This window comes from Excalfactoria chinensis, chromosome 14, assembly GCF_039878825.1.
Source record: "Excalfactoria chinensis isolate bCotChi1 chromosome 14, bCotChi1.hap2, whole genome shotgun sequence".
NCBI classification, from domain to species: Eukaryota; Metazoa; Chordata; class Aves; order Galliformes; family Phasianidae; genus Excalfactoria; species Excalfactoria chinensis.
In genome coordinates, this window is record NC_092838.1 from 9,680,501 (window position 1) to 9,702,167 (window position 21,667).

At 41.6% G+C, this 21,667-nt stretch overlaps 1 protein-coding gene across 4 annotated transcripts in view; it reads right to left on the minus strand.

Annotated features, from left to right (window-relative positions):
* SDK1 (sidekick cell adhesion molecule 1) overlaps positions 1–21,667 on the minus strand; it is a 360,337-nt gene that overhangs the window by 80,136 nt on the left and 258,534 nt on the right. For all 4 annotated transcript variants that reach the window (XM_072349300.1, XM_072349298.1, XM_072349299.1 and 1 more), the window contains 5 exons: positions 19,056–19,248; positions 15,873–15,971; positions 11,007–11,198; positions 9,108–9,229; positions 1,821–1,930 (listed from right to left, as the gene is read on the minus strand). In XM_072349300.1, the coding sequence (XP_072205401.1) occupies positions 1,821–1,930; positions 9,108–9,229; positions 11,007–11,198; positions 15,873–15,971; positions 19,056–19,248 (716 nt within the window). The remainder of the gene's footprint in view (positions 1–1,820; positions 1,931–9,107; positions 9,230–11,006; positions 11,199–15,872; positions 15,972–19,055; positions 19,249–21,667) is intronic.

Here is a 21,667-nt window from a genome sequence, read left to right on the forward strand (position 1 = left end):
AACTTAGGTATTTGTGTGAGAAATTTATGTTAATTATGCCGAGTCTGATGAGCTTACGCTGGCAGTAAGTGATTTTCTTTTGCAGTGTTTATACAATACATCCAGAAAGGTATTAAAATATCAAACTTCAGATATTCTCATTCCCTGTCAATATAAAAAATATACCAGTGATAACATTTCCCCTCAATTACTGGTTGAAAGAAGCTGATTTATCCTCGCGCTGCGTTTTCAGCCTCCCTGCACGAGAAAGATTAAGTTATTTAATATGGATATGGCTCTTTAAAAAATAACCTGTCTGCTTGAAACCATCTCTTCCACAATAGAAATCCCCATTGGGTCACAGAAGACTCAGAGAAATCTTTTTGCAGGAAGCACCAAATAATTAAGACGTGCTGCTCATTTCAGATGCTCTCACCCCTCATGGACACAAGTGTGGCCATTAGAGGTAACTTGCACATGACCTGCTCATATGAAACACTGCATTTTTGGACCTAATGGCTGAGTTTGGGATAAGGGTGAGCCAGTCAACACGGCTGTGTTTGTTTATCTGCTCTGATCAACACCAGAGAAGGCACTGCAGGAAACACATTGAACAAATACATTGGACAAATATTGTCTTCGATTCTGCTCTCAAAGTGTTGGCACAAAATGTAGAAAAGAAGTTGGCCAATAAAGATGGGATCTGATAATTAGCTCTCATTATTTATTTCCTCGACATGTAATGATTAAAGCTGATTATAGAACAATAAATACATTTGGCACCAACCTTCTGGATTTCCAAAAACGAAATAAAACTGTTCCATGTAAACAAAACTGAAAAGCTCATCCGTGTGTTGGTGTGTGCCTGAGAGGAAACTGCCAGCCAAAATTCAAGGGAGTGCATTAACATGTGAATGATGAGGGAAAAAATCAGAGGGGGTCGCTCCAGTATTCAATAGGTGCACAAGGAAAATCAGCACGATACACCCGAGAGACAAATGTAGCAGTCAAACAAACCTCAAAGTTCAATGTTTAAAAACCAAATCTCAAAATCATCGTACACTTCCTTACTATTTGTTATCCCTAAGGCATTTCTCCATGCAGATGCTAGGTGTGCAAGTGGTGCTTACTTCACAAGGACACTGAACACTGAGCTGCGGTACAACCTGCACTGCATGTATGACTCTCTTCATCTTTGAGGACTGGCTTTTTTGTAGAGACTCTAGCAAGCTACTTTATAAAGCACTTCTCTGTTAGCACTGAATATCTCAAATTCTCTGATCTTGCCTGTGCTAAATCAACACATCGTTTGCATTGCATTGACTTTAAAAATCCATCTCATTTAACTGGGGTGTACCCATCACATAGATTCACTTCAATCAGCCTAAACCTTGCATATATCTATTAAGTTTAATCTGGGAAATTCTTATAAACAAAGACTTCATCTAATTGATGTTACCAAATCAAGCTAAATCAATAAAATGTTTAAGCTGGTGTAAATGTGTAATTACAAGTTTGCACCAGTTTAACTACAATTGATTTGTCACTGTTTGATGTTACAGTGGTACTCTCTTCAGATGAGGGAAGTCACAGGATATCAGTAACCCATAATAACTCCTCACTGTACACCTGGCTTCCCTTTTAATGTTATGAACTGCATTGCATGTAAATTACAATTAACAGTATCAGACAAGTAATTTTAAGTATAAACTGTGGAAACAGTGAACCTTTTGTTCAGATAACAAAATACAACCAGCTGTTCCTGATCAATAAAGCTGCTCCACGCTGCAACTTGCTATTTTTTGTTAATCATGCTGCAGCTAATTACCTGCTGTTCTTACCTGTAATGAGTGTAAGGAGTAAGGTTTGGTACCTCCAGCATCTGAGCATCAGGTTCATTGTCCACCTCATGGAGACTCACCCACTCCTCTTCATCACCCAGTACACCCACCTATACATGGAAAAGGTCAATACAAACACAAGTACATGTGTGTATATGCATATATATGTAGATAATTACATACACTCATTTTTTACAACATGTGCCTTGCCTAGGGAGGAACAAAAATACATCTGAACACACAACACCCAGTTATTATTTATTTTCATATGAAAAAGCTCTAGTAAGAGCATGGCCATATTAGCCAATTTTCTCTCTTCTGTTGGGACTTTACTGGGATTCTCCAAGAGGATCTATTCCAGAAGAACACCATGGGAGACCTATTATCCAATTCAATCTCACTGCAACAATACAAAAGTACCAAGGAGTAATATAACAAAATGAAGAATAGCCTTGATAATAACTCACACGAACTGATGCATACTAAATAAGTCTCAATGGAGACAAATGTCACAGAAATGAAGACGGAGAAACATGAACAAAGTCAAAGTACAGAAGTGTTTTAACCCCAGCTGCTTGGCTACGCTTAGACCAGGCTCCTCCATGTGCAGTGCTTTGTATTAATTAATCCCAGCACTCTGCTGAAAGTCAGCCCAACACAGTCCCTTGGCCATAGCACTGTTAGGGTGATGGAAACTGAGAGCACCGCTGTCCATATAGATTGCAGGAGATGCAACGGAGTTGAACGAGGGTTTAAAGAAAGAAGCCAACGAGGCATGAGAGGAAGGCCAGCGAGATGTGAGACCCTGGGAGACGGCAGTGCTGGTGTGCAGGGCTGTGTGCTGAACAGTGTGGAAAGGGAGATGGATGAGAGCTGGTGGATGGCTGAGTTTCACTTTGGAGTGTTACAAGAGCAGAGAGATGGGATCTTAGACAAGACTTCCTGCTACAATTCCCTAGCACCATGCGCTCTTACTCCAGTGCTTCAACCTTGCCATAAAGAAAGAGGGTCAGTGCTTCAGTCAAATGTTATCACTCTGTTCTTTCACTGCAGCTCTGGAAAGATCCCACTTCATTAAATATCCATCAGGGTTGGACAAACACTCCGATCTGCTGGCATTCCAGCTCCAATAACAGAAAATACCATGTGGTGTGAGCCGTGAGCCTGGCCATACCTGAAGTCAGATCCCTCAACCTACTATGGCATCCACAATTCTGTATGGAGGGATATTGGAGGGACAAATGCAAACATTCCCTTCAGCATCTATTTATAGACTTGATGCTCATGAAGGTGACTAATCCTCTTTTTTTAACCTACTGACACTACCTATTTTCACACAATGCTCTGGCAAGAAATTTCAGAAGCTCACAACCTACTGCAAAAAGAGAAACCTTCTTTAATCTTTTTGAAATAGATCTCTCATGACTTCTGCATACTAGTTACAGCCATAGACATTATCAAGGCAACTGATAGGCAACATGGCCCAAACCATCTAGCAAATCCCAAGTATTTCAAACAGAAAATTAGGTTTAATTCACTTTCTTTTTTTTTTCCCTCCAGGAGAAGCAGCCTGATTTATTTATAGATGTTTTAGTTCTTTGCTCACTCAGGAGTCAATGTGCTGCATAATTATGTTTGTGCATGAAGAAATGACACAAGGAAAATTAGGCCAAAGAAGTAAGTTCTGCATTGCATAGTGAGAGGAAGCCTCAGTGATCTTTCTAGCAGAGGACTGCTCCCATGGAGGAAGGTGCTTGCAAAGGTGTTGACTGATCTTTGAGAACTGATGGGAATCAAATACACAGATACACACCAAACATCTTATTTAAAAGATGTCAGTGTAAATTATGGACCTTTTAAAATTCCCAGACCCAACTATGCTCCAGAGATGTTGCTAAAGTTCCTGGATAGAGAAGCTTAATGAAGCAGCTCAATGCAGGTCTGCCTGGGAACACCGAACAGCCCTAAAACGAATGCAGAGAACAAAGAGACCCTATAGATATAGATGACATAAATCCCCTTTATAAAAAACTACATGAGAAAGAAGGAGAGGATCGATTTCAGTCACAGAAACACTTTGCAAAATGCTTATTTTCAAGAAATTCCTTGCTCTTAACAGCATCAATTCCAAGTGCTGCAGTAATTGTACAGCAACAATCCACTGTGTTTTGGAGGCTGCAAATAATCTCCAGGAGTGCATCAGAATCTTCTTTTTATATTCTAAGAACAATAAAACCTTGTAAAAATATTACTTGCATAGGAAAAAGGAAAAGAAAAAAAGACTGCAGGTTTCAATCGTTATGCAGCAGCAGGCAGGTCATTAATCCACATTAAGGACCACATGGCTCAGACCCACAGGCCCAAAGGGCTGTAAACAATCAGCACTGACTTGAGCTTGAGAGGTGTCCAAAACCTCTGCTGTTCTGCAGATATGCATTCATCAGCTGGCTGCAAAGGGGGAAATGTTAAGGATCTTTTACTGATTGAGAGCTGCTGAAAGCTCTTATGTGCCCAGGAGTAAGGGAAGCCCCTCAGAAGCCATCCCAGGACACGGCTTTCTAATTCTAAACGCATTCCCTGCTAGGAATGATGGGTACATCCTATAAGGAAATGGAAAGTGCCAACCAAGTTACTTCTAGTGGCTGCCCTCAGGCTCAGGAGACATCAGGTAACAGGTGGCTGCTACCCTGATGAGGAGCTGGGGGACCTGGGGCACAGACAGTCCTAGTACACCTCATTCAGGCTCATTCTCTGCTGAAAGGCTGCGATGGAGAAGTAATAGTAGATATCAAGCACAGGCAGAGTTCTGTAATTCAGTAGCACTTTTTAAAACAAATAGATGAGGAACTTGCTTTAGTTAGAATAATACCTCGCAACGTGCCAGGATCTGGTGCCAGCACCCGGGCAACTTCAAGGGTTTGATCTGCCGCTTCAGTCAGTAGCACATTTAAGAGTGTGCTGCCTTTGTGGGGAGCTTTTCCAAAGCAGGAGGGCACTCAGCTCGAGGGTAGCATGGTAAGCAGCGTGGGGACTGCTGCAAGACTTCTGATCATGTAGCCAAGCAATTTTAGGTGACTGTTACTCAGTACAAGTTTCACTTATTTAGCAATTATCTCAGAAATGAGTCTTGGAAGAGAATCTTCACTGATGGGCTCCTATATTTTTAACTTCTGCAAGGCATTTAGCTGGTTCCAAGTTTCAGGCTCTTGAAGAAAAATGAAATTATTTTTTTGCTGAAGAACTCTGATGTTAGATCAGAGGAATCATTTCTGTTTCAAAAATCAGAGTACAAAGGGATTCCCACAAGGCAAAAAAGAACTATGGGCAGTGGTTAGGATAAGAGAGTCCTACGGGGGGCCGCAGAGTCCCCTGTGAGCCAGACTGCATTAAATAAAGTTAATTTACAGGCTTATTTCTCATTGTTGGTTTTTGGATAGCAGTACCCTCCAACTTCAGAAAAGGATTATGCTCGTGACAGATGCACATGTATTCATGTGTGCATTGTTTTAGGAGGCAGATGAGAACACCAACTGTTTTGCTGTTGCCATTGGCATAAAAACTCTTTAAGAAATGCACTTTGCATCTTAACAGCTCTCAGCACAATAGGGCCACGAGCCCCAGGAGATCAGCAGGAACTGCCACAATTAAAATACCTATGTCCACCGTATCGCTTCATGTGATTCCCCATAACTATCAGCCACGCGTACATCCCCATCTCTAGGCTGTTACCAAGGCATTATGCTCAATAAAAGATCACATTCATTTATTATTACAGGTGCGAGACGGTACAAAGCAATACTGGAAATGATGTCAGAACCGTTTACTTCTCTATGGACCAGTTCCTCCACTTCTAAAACTGATAATTTTACAAATTTTTATCAATTTATGTAAGTGCAGCTGCAGAATTTCCACTTAAAAAAAAATTCAACAGCAACAACAACAAAATTAAACTTTGGAATGGAAAATCATTTGCTGCAATTTCTCTTTTAAGACAGTAATGCTTCCAAAATTGTGAACAGTTATTAAGCACTAACAGCAGGACAGGGAAACACGACATTTCTGTGCATTACAGAAGTACCCTGTGTTCCGCTATAGTTCAAGACATGTCAGAGTTTTCATTATAGAGGTCTATAACTCAGGCATTTGAAATCGCTTTGGGAGAAATTTGGCTCACAGGATGTCAGCCTGGGTGCCATTTTTTTCCTACAAAATCCTTAAATCGATTCACCCATTTTTGATTTAAAGATTGGCCAAGTCATAATATTGTCAGGGCTTCAGACACTTTATTTACCAGCTCTGAAGAGAAAATGACACCAAGAGAATCACCTCGTACAATGGATGAATCCTATCTGGGTCACTCACTTAACCTACAAGACCCAACAAATTCATGGTGAAAGTTTAGCCCATCCCAACTCACAGCTTTACAAGAGAACACAGTGCTTTCAGGGTTTTTGTGCTTTGAAACTCCCTTTTCCAATTCTGCTGTTGCTCGTGATAATATTATAAGGAAATCTCTCTTAAAACAGCAGAAAGGCTTTAAGCTCTTCTATGCGAGCCCATGTACTCATGGCTCTCTGACCTGCGCAACACCTGAATGCCACTTGTGAAGAGGTGCTGAGAATCTTCTGCTGTCTGCACAACAATATTAATCACCAGAAAACAAATTAGACACAACAGAGGTCAACTCAGCTTCTCTAATCAGCCCACGGAAAGCTCAATGGACTGTACTCACACCAAGGAACAGCCATGATACAGCCGTTTATGTTCTTCTCCCAACAAAACCTCAAGAAAAATGAGAGTAAAATAAACAGAATCTGCTGCAGCATAGAGAGGGTGCAAACATGAAACCACGTTAAGGGATTCACAGTCATTCGTCATTGCAAATTGCCAGAAAATATGTCTGCAATATATATTCTGCATCTGAGGGTGTAGGATGATTGGTGGTAATAGGAAGGATTTACTGAAACTCTTTGGGGATGAACATGTAGTCTGAGTGTCAGTGCCACGAGACCATTACTTTTGGACCTTCTGAACAAGTGCCTGCAAAACCTTTATATCACATTCAACTCTCTTCCTTTTAGATTATACTGCACGTAGTGGAAAAGCAATTTTAGAAATACTTTTTAAATGGCATTGGTACTTTTTTTTTTGCAGCTTTTGGTTTGGAAATCCAGTTTGCTCCAGTCCTCTCAGTCTGGATGTGACGACAGAAGAGAAACTGCTGAAAAAAAGATTTAAGAAATCCTTTCAGAAGTACAGAAAGTGGCTTTACTAGAAACACAGAAATGGGATTTTCAACGCTTGATATTTCAGTATCTACCAGCACTAACATCTTAAAGACCTGAGTCTCCTCTCATGTTCGCTGACATAATTGAGAATTAGTTCCACAGTGGATCCCATCAATTTACATCCCAGCACAAAAAGCAGAAGCCAAGGCCAGATGTAAAAAATGTCACATAAACTGGAATTCCCAGCTGTGTTTTCATTCAAACTGTTCATGAAGTATCAGACTTCAAAAAATGGCACTTGGACAAAATGGAACGCTTGGAAGATTTTCTAGACCTGCCCTCATCAATAAAGTTTTGTGCCACATAAAGGAAGATGGAAGATAAACACGCTGAGGGGAGGCTCTCTGTATGTGTGAGTGAAAAGCAGCTGAAGTTTGCGAGGACTCAGAAATCTAGAGAAAGGGTGTAACCCCAAGAGAGATGAATGAGTAGATACAATATAAATGGGGTGTCCAATGCAAACCTACCACCCATCTGCCCAGAGGGGAACATGGACTGATGTGCCGGATGGTTCTTCATTATGGCATAACTGTTTTGTGAAAACTTGTTACATCTTGGACAGGTAGGAATAAAACCCACAGAGCCCAGGGGGCAGGTTCAGGGTAGCTTACCTCTGAGCTAGGATGGAGACATTCCTGCCCTTGACTCCTGCTCCCACCATCACATTCTCATCTCCTGCCCTACAGCAGGGCTCTTTTCATTGCACACAGCCTGTACAGAGACTTGATCTGTCTGAAACCCATTTGTTCTTGGCTGGGTCAAGCCCTGCAGCAGCTCCAGGTATGACAGTAAAGAGAAGCAAGGAGCAAGAAAGTCTTGCTGGGAGTGATGGGGATGAAGAGAGGGAATAGGACAACCTGACCTCCTTGTTTAGTCTGGCTAAAGGCGCTGTGACATTGTACTGCAAGAGAGTAGAAAAGTTTATTCAAAGTGCTGGCAGAAAGGGGCTGTGAACAAAGGATTATAGGCAGCTGTCATCCTGGAAACACGATTTACTGTATCAGTAAGGAATCATCAATTTCTTTGCATAACTGAAAAGATTTCCTGTTAATCACATAAGCAAAAATTTTTTTTCCAAGTATTAAATCCATTTGGAATAATGTTTCTTGCTGTGCCAAAGCTGAACAGTGTGGTGTGGTGAAAAGAAATGCTCAGACTCAGCATGACAGATTCTGCTGCAATTTTGGCTGTTGGAACAAAGATTGGCAGATCCAGGATCTACCAGAACCATCAGTCCCTTGACTTTACCAGCAGTGCATTAGATCCTGACAGGTGTTTGTGGACACCCATCTCTCCCTCCCTGCCCTGGACACCAAGAACCTTCCAATCGCTGTTGTTCCCACCAATACAAATGCGGTGCTCCAACACGCGATTCTCAGAGTGTGTCAAGCCACCGTATTGTAAAACTTCAATGTCTAACTCTGCAAGATGCAATAATGTGTATGTAAATTGTACAGAATGTACCAACTTGTTCACAGCAGTCTCATTATCAAGTGAAGTGATTGTATCAACATGTCTAAGTGGTGACGGTGATTTAAGAAGTCCAACATTTGGTCTTAAAAACAGATTATATTATTTATAAAGATCTGGGGGTGGAAAGGAAGAAGCAAAGCTCATCTGTCAGGAAAACAAATGAGGAATGTGTAAGTCCTCCAAGGCATAATGGCAGCAGAAAGAGGAATATCATTTAAGGCTGATGAAGGTGAGAATTCAGCCTATCCAAATCTAGAAGCCTGGACAGAAAATCTCAGGATGTTCCCTTACAAGATGGCACAAATACACCCACCGTCATAAATAATGGCATCTTAACCATTCACTGCAATTCTCCCTATACTTCTCTATGAGATAATTTCTAGTTAGCACCTGGTCTCAATGTGAACCTATCAGGACACAAACTCAGGTCTGAAACCATTTCTAAAATAAATGGACCAAACTCTGGTGAATGAGTTGTCCATGATGATCCTTTTTTGACTCAGTGAGAGCTCTGTCAGGTCCATACCTGGCCTTCCACTATCCACTTGCAGATGGAAGTCTTGCCATCATACCCCGGCCGGAACTGAAGTGTGGCAGAACGAGGGCTGATGTTGGAGATCACCAGGTTGGACGGAGCACCTGGAAGTTCTGCAGAAAGAGAAACACACGAGAGAGGTGGAAATGCTGCTGGTATATAAGGCACTGAAGCACAGACTGTCAGCGTCTCAGTGTAGAAAATACCTTTGTAACAATTACTATAGAGGAAATAACATGGGTTTTGTTGTTGGGATTTTTTTCTGGCAGAGTATTAAATACTACCTTACAATTTCTGCTGCTCTGAGCATTCAGTGCATTTCATGGATCAAAAATGAAGAGAGCCCCTGTACAGAACTGCAGCTACAAACTTTGGGGAGGCGGAGTAACAGACAAAGCATGGCGGCTTCCCAAGGCACCCAGCTCTGCTGCACTGCTTTTTCCTCTAGAATGATAATTATTTTACTCCTCTATATACAGCTTTAACATATTAGCAACAAAAAAAGACTCCCAGGTTTTTGGGTAGTGGAAGGGTTTTATGCTGCTCATATCGATCTACAATAGATGGGTTTTATAAGCCATTTCTGATGGCTGCATAAAGCAAAATGATTTTATTTGTTAATTTCTGCTGTAAATAAAAAGGGTGACCTTCTATGGGGAAAAATCTGTAGCTCCAATCAGATCGTTGCCTCACATCAGTCAAGCTTAGAGCGGCATTTACATTTTTAATACTGCCTGAATTATCAACAAAAACAAGCCCAGGAAAGGGATTAAATATAGATTGTTGAGAATAAATTTCCAATAGTACCTGCATTCATAAGCAATGGAAATTAGTACAATAATCAGTAATCATTTGTAATGTTATACTATGTGCAAATGCAGCAGGCAAAAATGGGCAGATTTTTGGCGTGTGTTTTTGAGTATGCATGAATAAACAATATTTCTTGATTTTTACTTCACATTTGTGGGAGCTGTGATCGATAAACCAACTCTGACCAAACAGGATAATACTGTTATCTGGGTAACAACAGGCAGCGTGGCATTGATCCAGCCTGCAACTTGTCACAATTACCTGTGATTAGGGGAAAGAAAGGCAAGAATACTTCAAGACACACAGAAAAGTTCAAAAAACACCGGAAAAGGGGAAAAATGGATTACCATCACTGAAGTGCATTAACCGCTCTGCTTTGGAAAGTTCTACTCATATAGCCTATAAATTAACAGGAACTGCTGGTTGGAGGCTTAAAACAGCTTTCTAGTTTGCTTTGTGTACAGGATGAAGGAGAGAGCTGAGTTTTAAAAATCCAAATGCAAAATGCTAAATCAAATAATGCACAGGAGCCCAGGTGGGAACTCAGACAATGCAGCAGAGGGGACTACTTTCCAAATCTTTCTCAGGCCACAGCTGACAAATCTTGCAAATAAGATTTCAGTTTCATTATGCAAATGTCCTCTCACAGGTGAAGTGAGTTATACTACTTAAAATAGAACAACCTCTCTCATCTAACAGCATCTAAACTCTATTTTTCCCCAAAAGCACCATTTGTTATTGAATTCGGCTTTGCTTCTTACATTACTTAGTAAATATCAAGAGCTTCCTTACTTTATTGCTTTGTCTGTTCATTCTGCAATCTCTACAACTTCTTTCTTTTTTTTCTTTTTTAAACTTCTACCACAAAAACCAACTTTCTGGTAATTTCAAATCGCAAACATTCGAATTCATGTTAACGTTTTAATGCCTTCTAAGAATTAGCTTTAAGTTATGTGGTGAAGACTTCTGATGCTGCATAAACAAACCCATGTCGATTATAACTGAATCAAAGCCCCCTTGTGACTCTTGGCATGCACGTAAATCAGCCCGTTTTAACCCCTTCCATGAAGTTTCACCAACCTGGAGGTACCCCAGAAGAGATGGTGGAGGACGTGACCCACCCGCTCCCTTTCGCAGTCACAGCTGCCACCTCGATGGTGTACGTGGTGAGAGACGACAGCCCTGTGATCTTGTACTCCAGCGTTGTGTTGGTGAGCGTGCGGGCGAGCCGGGATTCGTTCCTGCCATACACCTCCCAGGAGAGCTGGTAGCCTGGAAAGCAATGACACAGCAGTCAGGGGCTGTGGTAGTGGTGGGGTCTGGCTTTCCTCCTAAAGCTGTTATGCAGTAACCCAGAGACTGACAAATGAATGTCTCTATAAGGCATGCTTGGGTCACTGGTGCTATGGTTAGATGGCTATGGAATAATACTATGGATGGTTGGACTAGATGACCTTAGAGGTCTCTTCCAACCTGGAATAGGCTTCCCAGGGAGGTGGCTAAGTCACCATCCCTGGATGTGTTTAAAAGCCATTTGGATGTGGTTCTCAGGGACGTGATTTAGCAGAGGGTTGTTAAGGTAGCATGGTCTGGTTAGGTTGCGGTTGGATTTGATGATCTTGATGACGAAAACCTCTTATCAACAGAAAAAAAAAAAAAAAAGTAAGTAAAAAATAAAAAGTTAAAGTGAATATTGACTTAAATAACCAAGTATTTCGTAATACTGTTACTTCTGATAAGCACTGCCCATCAGATTACAGATGGGGGCGTGGAGTCGCGATGGAGCCCCTCCGTTTTTCTATGAATGCACAGTGCCCGCTGTGCAATGATTAGGAAACCCGAGGATGATCTCACAGAAAGGCAGACTTTCATCCTGTGAACTCTGCACAATGGATAGGAAGAAACACTGGAAAATACAACGTTTTCTCACCATCTAGAACACCTCATTAAAAATCTATATACACTGAGTAGGGACACTTCTTTTCCAGGCTGAAGCCACCTTCGCTGCCATGTATCTGGAAATACTTATAAATCTAACAATGATGATCATGAAGAAACGTGGTGGGAATCCTCCAGGAACCAGAAAAACCCCTACTCCCCACTGCTTGTTCCTCACACAAATCCTTTAGCAGGGTGAATCATTATCCTTTCTTTCAAAACTATAGCATAGCCAATCTATTGTCCAGGACTGCACTCACCTGACCCCCACATTATTCTTATATCATAACTGGGCTCTAAAACTCATTTCTTTTTATTGCTTTTATAACCATTTGCCTTCCAAGAATTTTTGAAACTTTCTACTGTCTGATTTGCTCAATTTTATCTCCAAATCTGCTTGTCCTCCTCCTGCCCAGTCCCACTTTATTCTCAGTTGAACCCACTTGAACCCTGCTGCACCAAGTCTCCAGAGAGCGAGTCTGAAAAGTTTGCTTGATTGCAGCTTTCTTTGTGATTTGACTCAGGGGGAAAAAGAAAAAAAAAAAAAGAGGAAAAAAAATACCCATAGCTCTTGAATGCCTGTGAAATGGAAGTGAATGAAAAGGGCTAACAGAAAGGAACCCCACTGAGAGAACCATGCATGAGGCAAGCTGGGTAAAGAAACTCCCCACTGGGTTCCTGTTCCCATCAGATAAGATGAGGAATTCAGACCAGTTGGGATCATTGGCTTCTTTTTTGTTTTAAGTTTTTATTTTTTATTTTTAAACATAAGCTGATTAACACATTGAAGTAGCAAAATAACTTATGCTTTTGATCAACAAGGAAGCATCATCTCATGAACTACAAGCATGGTAAGACGCTCATTTGTGAGAGAGTTTGAAAGGTGTGAGATGTGATCCTCCCTCGGGTGCTAGCTGCCATCACCGACAGAATTTCACATTAACATATTTGCATGAAAATGGACTCCAACTACTCACATCGTCATTAATTATGTCTCAGGTGAAAGGGCAGTGATTAACAGCAGAGAGGTGATACTTGAACCATTGGAGCTACTTTGCAACCACCTGTCTGACAACACACTACCTGGGGGAAGGAGGAAAACTCCTGAAAGCTCACCTGGAGCAAGCTTTAAGCAAGTGTCTGAAACATCCCATCTGTTCGATGGGATTCAATTAAGTCAGTAATTTACCAGTATCTCATAGACACTAGAATGACTCGATGCTCTTAGCTTGAGAATCATTTGTAGCGATCAGAATGGCAAGAATTACAAAGTAAAAAAGAAAGATTCTGACAAATCTGAAGGACTCTGTTGACTTTATGTGTTGCCTGTGTTGAACCCTGCACATGGGCTGGCAGAGGGAAACAAGGGGAACCAAGCTAGAATAAAACAGAATGCATTTTTCAAAGAAAGAAACAGAACAAGCAATGAGCAGGGACTTCTCATGCTCTCCCCATCCATTTGTTGCTTACAAGCAGCAGGAAATTTCCTACACCACACACAAGGCAGTCGTGAATGATTGAGACATCTTCCCTCCCATCTCGATGAACTTTGCATATACATCAAATGTTGGTGATTATTCTTTGAACGTTTTGTTTTCTCCCCTGTGACTGCAGGGATGAGCCCCCAGCTTTCCTGCCCATTAGGCACATATTCTCTATGTATCTACTGAAAAAAAAATGTTTGCTGGGAAATATTCTTCAGCTCACATGCAAATTGAAGAAAAGACAAAGAAGCAGCATTTACTGCGGATATTTCAGTCCTGACGTATAGATAAATTCTGGTTGTACAAAGCCAGAAAATACATACATATATACCGAGCTGACACAAAGCCAGATGTAATCATGCATAACTAAAACAGATGAAACGATGCTGAAGGAAAGAAACAACATCGAGCATCCCCCCAAGTAGCACTTAAGCCACGATGACTGACAGATGGGTGGAACTTTGGGACACGTGGTTGGTAATAATGCGCTCCCTGTTCTCCCACCAGCAGTGAGTATAGGGAGCCCAGTGCTTCCCTGGTGCCCACACACGGGGAGCAGCACAGTGCCATGGAGCTGCCCTGCAATGTGGCATCGCACCCATCAAAGCCATAAAACGCTGCCTAATGGAAACTAATGGCTGGAGGAGTTTCAGAAATAATTTTCCGTTGATCTGGAGTAAATCCTCTATGAGCGAGCAGTACACCCAATCTCAAACTGTCCGTCTGCATCCAGGACCTCATAAATCAAGGTTCGCTGAGGGAAAGGGGAAGATACTGAAATTTACAGCAAGAGTAATGGGCAATTTCCCATAGCATGGTGGCTGCCAGGCCCTTCCGCTGTGCGCTCCTCCTCCCAGTGCTGGTGCACACAACAAGAAGTGCCTGTCAAGGTTTCAATGAGCAGAAATGAAGAGGAAAAGCTCTCAGAGCTCCAAGAGGATCCTCTGAAAAGCCCCGAGGTGCTCAGGGCCATGAACACTTGCAGCTTTTCCAGTCCAAATGCAGTTTGTGACATTAAAAACATTTCTGTTTCCTTATAAACTTTGCTGGGCATTTTTACGTCAGCATTTCTTTGTGAACTCTTCTTGAGTTCCTTCTTTCTAGAAGAATTTGCCCCAAGTATAACGCAGACCATCATTTTGCTTCACCAAGTTTCAACCCACGCTGGTTGCAGATTGTTTCGAGTAGAATAGCTTGGCAGCACAAAGTAACAGTGCTGCTACCTGCAGCTTTACATGGATGAATATTGTATTGTATTGCTTAGATAACTAGGTTTGGATTTAGGCACCTAAATTTAAGCACTCAGGCTTGAAGGCTTTGGACATTCTCACTGAATCAATACTGTTCTGCTTTCAGAAGTTATTAGTTTTTGATCCCAAACCACTTAAATCAATGCACATTTCAGGAAGGCTACTGAGCTTATAAGGCATAAGAATACGTCCATAAAACGTCATGGATAATGTAAACGTCGTGGAAGTAACATATATAAATGGTGCCTTAAGATATTCACAGAGTAAACACGGAAAGAATCAAGTCCAACCCAAATAACAAGATCTGCTAAAGTGAAAATGTTTCATGACATTGGGCTTATACAACATTTCAATGTGGAGGGGCCAAAGAGTGTTTGCATTTTTTTTCTTTGTAATCCCCCCCCCAAAAAATAAAATGAACACCACATTTTTTTAATGAGAAACTAAATGTCAGTCCTGTATTTGGATCCATGCAAAGTGATCCCTTCCCAACTACAACTTCAGCTGATTTAAAATCTGAGTTTTCTTGCAATTCACAATCTTGAAATCCTTTGTTAGATGCAATGTCCATCCTGTGCAGAAGCAATAGTTTTCCATTTGAAACCAATATTGCCTCTCTTGATAACAGCTAGAGATTTTCTCCACTATTAATAGCTGCCTTTATGAGAAATAATGAAGTTGCTGATGTTACATCTACTTTGGCGTGCAATAAATAGATAAATAGCAGGGAGCAGTCAGATGGCCAGCTCATCAAAGAAACAAGGATTCTGAACTGCTGTGATAGTTTATACAAAATTAACTAATGACATGCAAATTCTGTCCTGCCGTCCGCAGCCAGGCCACTTGATCACATAAAGGATACAGCTGATTTCAGGGTTGGTCTTGATTGCAAATCTTAGTAATGCCAATTCAGGTTTTGCAGCTGTAAATTCATTGTAGGAAACCCCAACTCGCAAAGTTTCAGACTTTAAAGTGGCAGAGGTGGAGGTCACAGTAGATTTAACAAGACCATCGACTCCATGGGGAGCTGATTTCTAATAAAGACTGCCTTTGCAGTGACCACAATCATGAGCTGCCAGTAATTGGACCCGTACTTTCTATAATGTGCCCTAGCTGACATTTCAATTACCCAAAAGACGAACCAGGAAACCAGTACTCGCAGCAGCCAGTTCTCCCTAAATGTTCTATTATGCAAACATTTTCTCATTGCGATGATACATTCTGCCCCACACACTGGAGAAAAAAATAAAAGGAAAAAAAAAAACAAAACTTGCCTGTAATGATGCCATTTTTCTCTACGGGTTCTTGCCAGCTGACCTTGAGAGACGTGTCCAGAATCTCAGTGAAACTCAGGTGTCCCACAGCTCCCGGCTCTGGCAATCAGAAAAGGAAATCTGTTAACACGAGAAGCCCACTTACTTCTGATGTGATTCGTGTGGCAAGGTTAGGGCTGGAGGACTGCAACATGGAGCCAGGGCCAAGGGAAGCCTGCTGGAAACATCAGTGAGAGCTGCAGGAGAGAGGGGAGGATGGAAGGTGTTAAGAAGCACTCTGGCTATCATTACATAAATTATTTTATCTAGTCATCATCCCAACTGTGCAGAAAACTGAAGAGAGCAGCAGCGGGGGACCTGCATGCAATGTGTTCTCTGTCTTTCTTCTTGATCTAATCTAATTAGAACAATCAAGCTGGCAATGTTGGAAGTGATTGCGTTTGTTGTTTTCCCCCAACGACAGCATGTGGGTACCCGTGCTGCTCCATGCAGCTTCCTTGGGGGATGTGCTCCCTTTGCCTGCACGGAGCCTTTTGCAGGCGAAGGTCAGAGCAAGGGCAGCCTTGGCACTTGCACAGAGTCTCTCGAAACATCTCTGAAAATGTCCAGCATAATGGCAACTGTCTTCTGCAAAATGAATACAAGTGTGCGAAACTTTTAAAGGATTTTTATGATGTAGCTCAAGAGCTCTTAAAAATTTCAGCTCCCTAGTGTGCAATGAAAGAGCATAAAATGGAATGACTGTCAAGAATATGCCATCCTCCCTCAATTTTGATCTTCAAGGAAGACATCCTGACTGATTTTTGATCCAACTGCTGTTCTGTCTTCAATCGATGTACTGGAAAAAGGAGTTTTTGTTCACTTTATATTCGCTTTGCTTCTGTCATTGGATCCCTGCCTGAGTATCCTCCAGCTCCGCTGACATCAGTTGGCAATTTCTCGTCTGCAATTTCATATTTTGTTTCCTCTGTGCTTTAGTCCAGTTTCTCATTCCCCTCCAGCTACGATAAAGAAAGAAGCCTGCCAGTAGGTCGGCTGCGACCACATTTGCAATTCTGCAATCCTAGGGAGGAAAATTTCCAAATCCATTCTGCGATGTGTAGTAGTCAAAGCAGTACAGAAAAGTGCTGATCCGGTAGCAATCTCGGGAATACCCGACGAGAGCGCAGCAATTATGCACTATTCAGGAACACGTATCTGCACACATGCAAGCCACATACTCACAAAGCTTTACTCCAATTAGCTCCTGCCATGGCGTCCCAGTTTTCATGTCATAATGAAAAGCAGGTGCAGGTTACACCAAGCCAGGATGCATCGCTTCTGACTGGATGTCACGTTTTATCTGACCTACAGTTCGTCAGCAAACAGATTTACTTGCGCCGTTTTTTAAAGGATTGCCTAACTTGGCTTTACAGACAGACAGAAAATGATCACCCGAGACTATGAATGACAGTCCTTTCAAACCTTTTTACTCGCCACATAAATCCTGGAACAAGTTAGAGTCAACGAGTTCTCCACAAAGATGCATTACATCGCACTACACTGAAGTTCTCAGCCATCACAAAAACATTTCTGAAGGACTCAGAATCAAAAAATGCTGCTCATCTCTGGTGCAGAAGCTCCTTGCAGCACACATCTGCCTATACAACAAATATACAACCAGCCCGACTTTCTGTCGTTTCACGTTTCACAATGGAAATTTCTGGTGTTTAAAGTGGCACATGATCCCAGCATCTCCCTGAGATATTCCCAGTGTCTGACTGTGCCCTTCTCATAATTTCACCAAGTCTCTAAGGCTCGTTTCTCCTTTAGCAGGAGATTGTTTCTTTCCTCTTCCCAGCTGCTTAACTCTCATGAAATCTGTGGAGCCGCCCATCTTTGGCTTCCTGCAATTAGCCATGGGATCAAAATGTTTTTGGAGGCAGAAAGACAGATGGATCTGAGACACAACCAACACATTCACACTGCCAAGAGCCTCATTTCCTTAAGAAAGCAGGCAAAATGTTCATACTACACATAAGAACCTAACACATGTTTTTCTTTCCTCCATGCCTTTTACTTTGACTCCAGCTAAAAACATATCAGTTCATATTAATAGCTTGCAGGATTTCTGGTGGTTGCACTGCTATCTGAGTGACCTTCTAACAAGCAAAGGCTTCAGTCTAGAATCTGTTCCTGGGGCATATGGAGGAGGCGAACCACAAAGTCAAAATCCATAGGGAAGTACTTAATTTTCTTCATATGCTTTCAAGAGTGTCTTGTGAAAAAAAATGGATTAGCACTCTGAGCCTCACTTCTGTGAATGCTGCTGTTAATCAGATTTTTCTTTACGGGAACACTGACTAACCTAAAAGATCCCTGTTAAGGAGAAGTAGTATTTCTAAAAACAACATCTTAATGGCTGTGGTAGGCACTTTTTAATTCTTATTTGGATCTGTAAATGCGCAGCAGTGTTTGAGATGCTCTGTGAGAAGAAGCCCTGTCCAGAACCAAGATCGCTGTGTACACACAGCTAGCTATGAGTGCCACTGCAACTCAGCTGTCATCTGAACAGACATGCTAGATGTGTTAGTCCCAGACATGTCTTGAGCAAACAATTCCAGGAAACCACAGAGGCCAAAATATTTTCTGATGCAGGAAACAATCTATATGCAAAACTATTTTGCTCTTTTTATCTCATTCCATGGATTTGACTTTAGTTTGCTGAGTAGAAGCTACTGAATCATCGTGATGCTGGTTGTTTTACTTTATACAAATACTTGCAATATAGTATAGACACAGACATTTTCAATATACCGAACAGCAGAAGGAAACAAACTTAAATTAATCATTGATTTCCACAGGAAGCCCTAGTGCTCAATTCCTCAGATCAATTCATATTTATCTGGATACCTGAACATGGATTTAAGAGCACAAGGGTTCGCAGACAAATGATGTATTGTGTTAGCTGAACCACACCACAGAGATTTCAGCTCCATTCTTTCATTTCCCAGCAGCAAAAAGAACACAAGCAGACAACCAGCTGAGGTCATTGTCTGATGGAGAGTAACTTGGCAAGAGGCTACAAACTGCTTTGTCAACTTGAGGCCTGATTTTAAGCACCCAGATGTGATAGTTCTTGCTTTTCTCTCCAACCAGCCCAAACCTGAGCACTGAGATTCTCTACTAGTGCTGACTACTCACTGTCTTCCAGCGTGCGCAGGAGCTGGGGTGCGCTGCGTGGCCCATCGCCGGGGGTGGTGAAGCACAGAACTGATGTGTAGTAAGTGGTGTACTTCTTCAGGTTGGTGATGCAGCCGCTGTGAACACCATGGAAATCTGGAGCAATTGTGACCACCGTCACAGTCCCTGGAGCATCTGCTGGCCATGCTAGGAGCTGGAGAATGTAAACATGGATGAGCTCTCATTAGAAGATGTATCCATTCAGTACTAGAGAAGTAGAGCATGCTAAGCTGCCAAAACCATCTTAATCTGATTGTAAAAAACAAGCAATGCTGTTCAACTACTGTCAGCTCCGACGCTGAACAGATGGACAGAACGCTGTTACCATGATAACTGGAGGGATGTGTATAATGCTTACTATCATTAGGGGACATATCGATACTATAGAGGCATTAGAGCTCTCAATTTCTGCTACTGAACAAGGCCAAAATTATTGCAAGTGCCTGTTTGTATAACATGAGTCTTCTGTGTCCCTCTGAGCTGGACAATCCCTGCTGTTGAAAGCAAGATGCAGTAAGAAAGGGAACTTCAGTGCTACTCTGAGATAAAAGCTTCATCTTATCATGGGGTTCCTTGAAAGATCCCACTGGGGGAAGAAATCCTCCTCCCCCCCCCAGCACAGCCTTTAGTATCCCATAGACCAGCACTGCTAAGAGGCAAATAATATTTCAGTGCCTGATGATGTACGGAGCACCACAAAAGATTTTGGAACTACAGAAAGAATAGAACATGGCTGTAAGCAGGGTTTGCACAGTTTTCAACACCTAGGTCCCAAAAGTGAGACTCCTGACAAAAATTCTATGCATTTAAAGTAACGTGCTTGGCAAGCCACAGTTCTTCCAGGTTTCAATTGTCTCTGCGGCCCTGCTGGGTGATCAGTGTTTCTTAGGGTAAAATACTTTATCTATAAGTACCTAAATGAGAACTTCAGAAGTTCATTTTTTGCAAATGACTTGGAAATGTTAAAACAATTTTTGAAATCACCTTAACAACTTAAGGGCCTAAGGCTTTAAAGTGCTTTGGAAATTTCTATTATGTCCCCAAATCCTTATCTAGTGGCTTATATAAGCATGCTAAAATTCTATGCTTTACTCAGTATCTGCATAAATCATGCTACTTGTATTGATTTCAGGCTCATAAACATGAATAGATGCCTGAAATTATTGAGCCATATTTAACACGTTTCGCTGATGTCTATTGGCTGATAATGAGACTATACTCCTTATAGTCAGAAAGCACAGTTAGAGCACTATAAGGAGTCATTTTGTTAGGAATATTTCATATTTGAAAGGTGCACTTTACTGCTTCTTGAGATGCAAATAAATTTCAAAGAAAAGATAAAAACTGAATAATGGTTGACGGAATACTAAGTTTTATTTTCTTTTCTAAATCACCTTTGTGGATTACAACTGGCATTAATAACTTCGAGGGACTGAACATTAGTCTGAATATCATTGCACGTTTTATAGAAAACATGTGCAGGAAATCAAAGTGAACAATTTTGTCTGTTAAAGGACAAAATGGGTTTAACCCTGAGGAAAAGCTAAGGCCTGGCTTTGGTACTGGTATTTATAAATTGTACAGAATAAACTATGCAGTAAAATAACTGTCACAGAACTGATCTCACAGCCTTTGTGCTGCAATTCACAAACCCCGCGAGAAATTATAAAGCTGTTGCAATTTAATGCAATCAAAGAGCTCCATGTAAAGAGAAACTGTGATAATCTCAGAAGTTTTCACTGAACGCTGACAGATACAAATCGTGATTTTGGTTATTTTATAAAACTGATAATTAAATCGAAATTTAGAGTTACTCAGGTGGTGAGATTAAGGCTCTTTGTACTGAAGGCCTGTTTGAATAAAACAATGAATAAAAATCTAAAAGATGGCTTCTTCAAATCCGACTGAGCTCACCAACGTTTGGACTGGCACCAGATAATTACAGTGTGCTGCAGTCTGCTGACCCCCAAAGTGAGTTCGTTCATTCTCAACAGCCCAAGCAGAAGCCAGCTGCTTCTATTTCAGGATATACTTCTGTAGCCGAAATTCCCTGCCAGTAACCTAGGCCTGAGAGCCAGGGAAAAAGACATATGCTTTTACACACACATGCTACTTCAACTGGGGATTGTACAACCATCGCTGTTCTGTATAAGAAATAACTTCCTCGTGAGAAATGGGAAAAAAGTGCTAAAACACACCCTCATGCATCTACCTCAGGTTCTCCATCATTTTGAGACATCTCAGAAAAGGATCAAGTCTTCTCAGGCTGCCCAAAGAGAGCTGTGGATGCTTCATCCCTGGAGATGTTCAAGGCTGGGTTAGATGGGGCCTTGGGCAGCCTGGTCTAGTATTAGATATGGAGGTCGGTGGCCCTCCATGCGTTAGGGGTGTTGGAGCTTTATGATCCTTGAGGTCCTTTCCAACTCAAACCATTCTATGGTTTGATGATTCTACAATTCTCCAACTCCTAAAATCCACCCACAGTTCACAGCCTATCTTCTGAACTGCGCATCCTCCTCAGCTCAGCCAACACTCCCTCACCCAACAGCTACGCCAAGCTTCCTCCTCCTGCT